This window comes from Juglans microcarpa x Juglans regia, chromosome 3D (genome assembly GCF_004785595.1).
Source record: "Juglans microcarpa x Juglans regia isolate MS1-56 chromosome 3D, Jm3101_v1.0, whole genome shotgun sequence".
NCBI classification, from domain to species: Eukaryota; Viridiplantae; Streptophyta; class Magnoliopsida; order Fagales; family Juglandaceae; genus Juglans; species Juglans microcarpa x Juglans regia.
Genome location: NC_054598.1, coordinates 33,808,284 through 33,816,277, shown reverse-complemented (window position 1 = coordinate 33,816,277; position 7,994 = coordinate 33,808,284). Strand labels below are relative to the sequence as shown.

General features: G+C 36.6%; 1 protein-coding gene across 3 annotated transcripts; it reads right to left on the bottom strand.

The window, feature by feature from the left end:
• Positions 1 to 336: 336 nt before the first annotated feature.
• LOC121255921 (transcription factor-like protein DPB) lies at positions 337 to 7,610 on the bottom strand. 3 transcript variants are annotated; one of them, XM_041156477.1, is made up of 10 exons: positions 7,321 to 7,610; positions 6,873 to 7,133; positions 6,258 to 6,334; positions 5,268 to 5,311; positions 2,417 to 2,479; positions 2,137 to 2,283; positions 1,971 to 2,039; positions 1,424 to 1,522; positions 995 to 1,065; positions 337 to 899 (listed from the first exon to the last, which is right to left on the bottom strand). In XM_041156477.1, exons 2-10 carry the CDS (start codon positions 7,097 to 7,099, stop codon positions 662 to 664), a joined length of 1,035 nt encoding a protein of 344 aa, XP_041012411.1. In that variant the 5' UTR covers positions 7,100 to 7,133; positions 7,321 to 7,610; the 3' UTR covers positions 337 to 661. The 3 variants fall into 3 exon arrangements, with proteins under 3 accessions (XP_041012411.1, XP_041012410.1, XP_041012412.1); XM_041156476.1 differs by having other exon boundaries at positions 6,258 to 6,337; positions 7,321 to 7,608; XM_041156478.1 differs by having other exon boundaries at positions 711 to 899; positions 995 to 1,073; positions 6,258 to 6,337.
• Between the last annotated feature and the right edge of the window lie 384 nt (positions 7,611 to 7,994).

Genomic DNA, 7,994 nt, shown 5'->3' with positions numbered 1-7,994 from the left:
CTAAAATCTTATAGCCCCTCTAATTTCAACCTGGCCATGAACAAGAAGTTGCAACTTTCACTGTTGAGAGTCTCTTGGTTTCAAGAATCAACCATCCTGAACATGCATGTTTAATTCATGCAACTTATCTATATATATATATATATATATATATATAGATATATAGATATATAGATATATAGATAGATAGATATTATGGGGTTATCAATGGAGGCTATAGCTGAAATGGTGGCTTTCTATAGATCATCGTCTCTCTTCAGCTTTCCCCGTTGACAATTGAAAATAATGGTATTGCAATAGCATCATTGAAGATAAGACATAAAATACAATACGCAATACAGGAACTCTAATTGTTGAACTGATATTATGACTTCTATGGAGCTGGACAATCCTCTACAGTCTAACACTCCCATTTCTACTACATTGGAGGCTAAAAAGCAAGGAAAGAATAGGATAAACAGTTACAATAGCAGATTATATAAGCAAAGGATTTGACCAGAAGTTGACCCATCTGCTTGCAATAGATATTTCCAGAACATTGGCAATCTAATGAGATGAGCATATTCATTAGGGGCCTATGCACTTCTGGCAAACTTCTTTGCAAAATATAGACATGCAGAGAGCATTTTTCACAGTGGGATGTTCAACTTGATCTTACCGACTAATGCTCATGCTTCACACGTGCTTTTAGTATTCCAGGAAGAGGTGGTGAGGCAGGAGGCCTAACCGAAGTGTTTGACACTGAAGGAAGAGGAATCTGTGTTTGATGCACACCCGACATGCTAGAACCTTCACCTCCATCTGCAGAGAAATTGTGCACCACATCATCAACCTGTGGTCTTTCACAAAATTTCATTGCCTTTAGAACGTAGTTGTCGTCGTGGAGCTCAAATGGGGTGCTGTAAGACCAAACATAATGAAATAGTTAGTAACCATTAATTGTCAGTGGGAGCTGAAATTGCAAGAAATATTGCATGCTCAGATGGCTCATTACCTGTTGAAGTCAAAATGCACCAGCTGCATATCCTCTGATATTTCGACCTCGACGGTTGCATGAGGTCGTGTCTACAGTTCTCAAATATCAGGAAAATAAATAAATAAGGCATGAGAAAGTAACTGGAATATCTAAGACAGGAAAGACAAATGTCAACAATTTTACAATACTCTGCAACTCATGATACATGCAACGAATCTATTTGTTCAAGAATAACACAACTAAATCCTTAAAAAGCATGGAGAAGGTGTCTGTGTGAAGGTAATTGGTTTGAGCAAGAACTACTCCTAAACCTTTAGTAGGATTTCTTATACAGATTTGGTGAAGGCATTCATGGCAAAACTTAAAAAAAAACACAGTAGCAACTTTCTAATCACTTCACAGAATGGAGATAATTATGTACAAGGTAAATGGTGAGAAGAAGTATACCTGAACAAGAATAAAAGGTAAAGCCACACCTCCACTTGGAGCATTCCCAGAGCTGTACAATTGCTCATTTCGCTGTATCAGGTTCTGAAGACCTATGAACTTGATGGAAGGAGATAAGAACCAGCGAGCAGACATAATAAGTAGCTGTTATCATGCCCTTTTTTTTTTGTTACTTTACTGAACTAAACAAAGTTAACTAAAGAGGATAGAAGAAAAAAAAACTTTTTTTTTTTTTTTTACAGGTAATCAAGAAATTTTATTTATAGAAATAGGCAAAGCCCAAGTACACAGGTAGTATACATGAGAAGCACCAAGCTAGAGGTTACAATCGAAACTAGAAGGTCATGGACACTTAGTCCATTACAAACTATGGCCCCCACCCACAAGAACAATGACTTAAAGAAGAAAACTTTTAGCCCCCCCCCCCCCCCCCCCCCCCCCCCCCCAAAATAAGAAAAAAAACTTTTCACTGAAGCATGTGGTAAGAACAAATTCAAGCCCAAGTAATGATATGCATAACAGATAGAGAATAAACAGATAGTCATACTTGTTCCTCCAGTTCTTGCAAATATGCGGCTTTCTTTTCAATTCTGTTTCTGAGTCCCAGACGCTCTGTCTGCATCCATTAAATTTAAGGAGTTGTTTAAGCTCATATTGAATCTAGGATAGTGATTAGAAAAAGAAAAAAAAAAAAAAACAACTTGCAGTCAGACCTTCAATTCTTCAATGTCGTTCAGGCTAGTACGAGGCAGACCTTTCCATTGTATCTCTTTTTTATCCTTAGAAATGATATCCATGGCCATGAGAACATTCAGGGCATCATACACCCTTCTTCGAATGTTTTTCTCATCATATTGTTGCTGTCAAATATAAGTTCAAATTACAAAAAGAAAAAAAAAAAAAAAAAAAAAAGAGTTGCATCCTTAAGTTGTACTTTTACCCTTGTACAATTGGACAGATGGAAAACAAATGCATGGATAAAAAATAGCAAACCTGATCTGGGGATGTGACACTATTGCCAGGATCAGCAAACTCTGCCACAAGTTCATCTGCTACCTGGGTATTACTTTACAATCTTAGAATGATTTATGGATTCTTATAAAAAAAAAAAAAAAAGAATGATTTATGGATTCCATGATTAGTGGTCGATAAATGGTAAAGAGAATTACAACCATTGCATATATGTGAAGGTAATAATGAAAACTCACTAAATGTGGACTGGAGAACTGGCTTTCTAGATGGGGAGTATAAAAAATTAGAATGAATGCTCTTCATGGGTATTTCAAGAAAATTCCAATGATCTAAAAGTTCAGATCATCCACAATTTTGCTTGGCAATGAAATACAGCTTTCTTTTTTTCGATCAGTAAATAAAAATTTTATTGATGATAATAGGCATAGTCCAAGTACATGGGACATATAGAAGAGTGACGCCTTCTAGAAAGGTGAAAAGAAAGATGCCATGGTGCACATTAATATGCTCAACCCCAAGATAAAAACCTGGTAGTTAATAATTCATCCAAACAATTAATTTTCAAATTCACATATTCTCACTTATAAAAATGAAAAATCAAAGACTTTTAGAAAATCAATGATTACTCAACTTATAATGTTTCTTAATAACACCCACAGACACCTGCCAATTAAAAGGCTAAACTGAAAAATAATTGTGACAGTTTCTGAAGGTGAGAAAAAGAAAGCAATCTGGCTTCATTAAGCATTGTTTCCCAAACTTAAATGCCATTAACTCAGGATCTATTGTAAGCGTTATGCAGAAGGTTAAGTGACAATTGCATTACATTAATGTAAATGAAAGGAGTAAAACCAAAATCCTCGTTATCGAATTGCCTAATGCATTTCCAATGTGTATGCTTCAAAGATCTTATTTCACAAACCAAATCACCCCAGTTGCTGGATGTGCGCATACGATAGAGATAGATTGATAGATAGAGAAAGAGAGAGAGAGAGAGAGAGAATCTTATTTTAATTTCAGAATGTTCACATAAATTAAATGCACGATTATAAGGCTTGCAAGCTTATTAGTCCAAAGTTATTCACTCAAAATTCTTATACAGGTACAATCAGAATTTAGTAGTCATTGTGGGATTTCATTGATGCTACAGAAGTTAAATGCGCGAAAATGAAATGTGAAATACGCTACTCCTCAAGAAGACGATGTCCATATGCATTATTGGGACGGTATAATTATCAAAGTATATGGAATTACAAAGTCCATGGGCATTATTATGGGGAAAAAGAAAGTTGCAAGGATGTACTGAAGGCTTCAACATTCAACTAGCCCATCACGTCTTTGTGAATAAGGAAAATTTTTCACGCACTCAAACACCCAAACTCCCTCATCAATTCACCCTTGGAAGTGGAATTTGAATCATTTCCATGCACAGCCAAAAACGCATGAAAGTGACTTTCAGCCATAACTAACCTGGCCGGTGCAATTTTGGGTACAATAGCAACAACATTTCTAAACTTGTTATAGATGGCTTCCCTTCCTATATTGTGGGCTATTTACTGACGGTGAATAAAGTAGCATGTAATAGTATGCAGTCATTATTTTTCAGAACAATGCTTCTTATGATTATCGGAGTTTAAATCAGAGCCTTAAAACACCCCTCAAAATGGTACTTTTACCTCTACAACCGAAAAGTTAAGGAATGAAGACTGCCTTAAAAAGTAGACATACAACATAGCAGGAAAGAACTAACAAGTGAGTCACCTACAAAAACCAGAGTTCTCAGCTCCACACAACAAATAGAACAGTAGGACCATAAGTTGATTTCCTTATTCCAAGCTTAAGGAAATAGAACAGTAGGACCAAATAGAACAGTAGAACAGTAGGACTATTTCAATTCATAATTCCAAGCTTAAATTAGCCTCCATCAAGAATCGGGACAATTAGAACTTGATGAAGTCTGCTGACACAAGATAGATATTTCCTTATTGTTCCAATGTGACATAAACGGATTGCCAATTACCAAAGAATTCCATCTTTAGCATGTGTGCATCAACATGCACATGCTCTGTAATGCTCCAATGGAACATCATAAAGAGCAAAAACTTCTCATTCCCAAGCAATGTGATCACAATCTCCTCACTTATATTCCCGACGTCTGTCAGGCCAACCTTTCGTAGGTGGCACGGCTCAAGTCTCACATTTCTAGTTGGGATAGGCTCTAATACCATTTGTAACACCTCAATGGAAGGCCCAAGCCACATAGCCTGTATTCCAAAATGACTAGTCAATGATACAATTGGAGCCCAATGGAAACTTTATAAAGAGCAAAAACATCTCATTCCCGAACAATATTTTTTTTTATCGGCATTGGGTGTTCGGGAATAGCGTCCCAACTGATCTCGAGAGTGCATGAGCCCTCGGCAAAGAGTTTCCCGCAAATGCACCTCGTGTAATTCAAGGGCAAAGAGTTTCCCACAAGTGCACCTCGGGTAATTCAAGGGTAAAATCTCTGAGTCCGATAACTCCTAGAGATTGTTTGCACTCAAGGGGGTTTGAACCTTAGACTTGGGGTGAACATATCCCCAAGCCCAAGGCATTTACCACTTGAGCTAACCCCTAGGGGTTCATCCTTCCCAAGCAATGTGAGATCTCATACACCACCTATTCTTATCATTTATCTGAATACCTATCACTTATCAAAATGGGGTATCGCCAGCTCAATCATTTAATTGCTTCCAAGCATAGTAGCATTCGGATAAAATACATAAATAGTCTGTTAATACGAATAAGCACTCATACAATGAAGATTATAACTTCCACCAAACACGATAAGAAAAAAAAATAAAAGAAAGACTAAAACAAATCACCTAACCTCATTGTAAGTAGTCCTCCCCTTGCTTTCCACTTTCTCACACACTGAATAATACCAATGAAAATTACACACAACATCAGTCAGATTTTTTCATCAGTAACTCTTTCTTTAAATCAAGAGAACTAAAAAAATAATCTTGCCCCTAACTCATATTAAACAAACCCATCCAAGGGATGGCAAGCAAATGAGAATACTTTCACATGATAAACTTAACAGCTTGTTGGATTGGCATATTTAGAGGGAAAAGAGAGGATGCAGGAAAGGAACTAATCCTACTCATTCTCTGCATTTTCTAGAGTGAAAACTCCATACCACCTAAGGCATTATTTTATCCATCTTGCTCTTCACCTAAAAGTGGGCGGATTTGGGCCAAAAGGACAAGTTCCAACCGTTAGTTTTCCACAAACACCAAAATACCAACAGCAGAAGGGGAAAAAGGTAAAGAAAGAATAGAATAGAATAGAATATATATATATATATATGTATATATATCCTTTATTTACCATTGTCTACAATATAAGATAACAAGTTAGATCACTTTCCCTTCTAAACATCCAGACAACAGGAGAAGAAGTCCCCATCTTTTCAGCCTCATTAGGTTACATACATAAGATGAGATGAGAGTTGAAAGTTGAATAAAATATTGTTAGAATATAATTTTTTAATATTATTTGTGCTTTGGAATTTGAAAAAAGTAGAATTGTTTATTGTATTTTGTGTGAGAGTTTGGAAAAATTGTAATTATTAGCTGAGATGAGATGGTTTTTGTAACCAAACGAGGCCGATCTCCCTAAGAACAGATCCTATCCTCTGCTCTTTCTCCCTCCCAGAATACCAAGCCTTAGTGTGCAACTTAGCCTCTCAAGATTAAGTATTTGACTGGGTTATGCAATTCTTACCTAACTACAATCCACAACTTGAGAAGATTATAACAATTTATCAAGGACAAAAAGATCAATTAAAATGGAAATATGAAGATGAATCTGATACCTTTCATGCTAAATTGGCGGAGTCCTCTTCCGCTCTTATCACCTCCAACAGCGCGTTGCCCTCTCTTTTTCTTTTTGCTACTGTTTAGAAACTGATACTCAGTAAGAAAGTTGAAAAAAGATTCTGCATTTTTTTCATTATTTAAAAAATTAAAAGTAAGCTTTTACTCATCAAAAGAAGTATTAAAAATTTAAACAAAATCTTTGAAGAAACATCAAGCAACTAATCATCGATTATAACTACAGATTGAAAAAATTCACATCCACATTTTTGGCTTTATCAAGCTCACTTTAATGGGGCTCTCATGTGCACCTCCCAAGTAATTGGATTATGCTTTCTAAAAGATTATCAAGCTCGCTCAAGTCTAAATGATGTCAAATAGATGATCCATCTTAATAATGTACACAATTGTGGTTAAAGAAAAACGTGATTTTTGTGGACGCTCTCAATAAGAATGCTAAAAAAGTTAAGAATTTTAAACATTACACATTTAGGATCCAGACATATCAAAAACATAAAACCTTAGACCCTCAAGCATAAAGAATCCCAACACACATTAAAATTCAGAAGAACTAAAAAGGTCATTAAATTTGAAGTCAAATAATTTAGACTCACGCAACAGCGCCTTGCGATCCTGCGTCATCGCCTTGGATGTCGAGATGGTTTAGTCTAAACAAAGTGCTGTCACTGGCAGGTGTAGCCATCGTCTGCTCGCTCCGGCTCGAAGGCGACCCTATGCTCCGACTGGTGGACACCGATTGACCCGAAATTGAGACAGCGCCACGACCTGGTGGATCCTCCTCCTCATCCTCTCGACTCAAATGCTGGTTCCTCGTCCCCATGGCGGCTCTTTCCAGTAATTATAGTTCCTACTCCCTAAAATTAAACAAAAAAAAAACTAATTTAGCCAGAAAAATCAGAAATAATTGGTTTGGAGGAAAACCCAGATGAGAAACTGGCCACATAGCCCAACATTTAAGAAATATAGTGATTAAATGAGAAAAAAAACAGCGAAATTGTGAAGTGTGGTTGGGTTCAGAGTGAAACCCATAAAAGAGCCAACCTCGAGGGGATGTGGGTCTGGAAGAAGTAAGAGGGATGGGCACCAGGAAAAGAAAGAAAGGGGGCTGAGCTCTGCCCTTGTGTTTGTGTGGGCAGAAAGTGTAGGTTTGTTGAGTGGGTTTTGGGTCGAAGGATTCAGCAAAGGATGGAGGTAGTGGGTATTGGGAGCAGGTAAATGTGGCTATCAAATAACAGAGGTCAAAGGTTGAAGGAGATGAAGCCAACTCGGAAGAAGAGGTAGAGAAAACACCAGGGTTCAACTTCAAGCGCACGGGAAAGAGGGAAAATAAATATAGCTTGAGGGTTTCGTTTTGATATAGCTACGAATTTTTCACCATAGTAAATTAAATTAGTTAGGACTTTGGAGTTTGGTCAAAAATGGTTCAATAAAAAAACTTTGTGGTAACTAAACCCAAAAATATCACATAATTAATACCACAAAATCTATGATTTTTGCGGTCTAGGATATTAATATAGATTACATATTCTAAATCGATATTAAGATTTCTCTAGCATAAATGAAAATCCACACGTGAATATATTTTGGTATATATGTCCCTTAGATCTTTAATATTGTAGTAAACGAGTATAACATTGAGAGAGAGGATACTGAGAATACTTCACGTGTTCTCAGAATAGTGAGTAAATATGAACCCTTCTCACTTTTCCTTTATG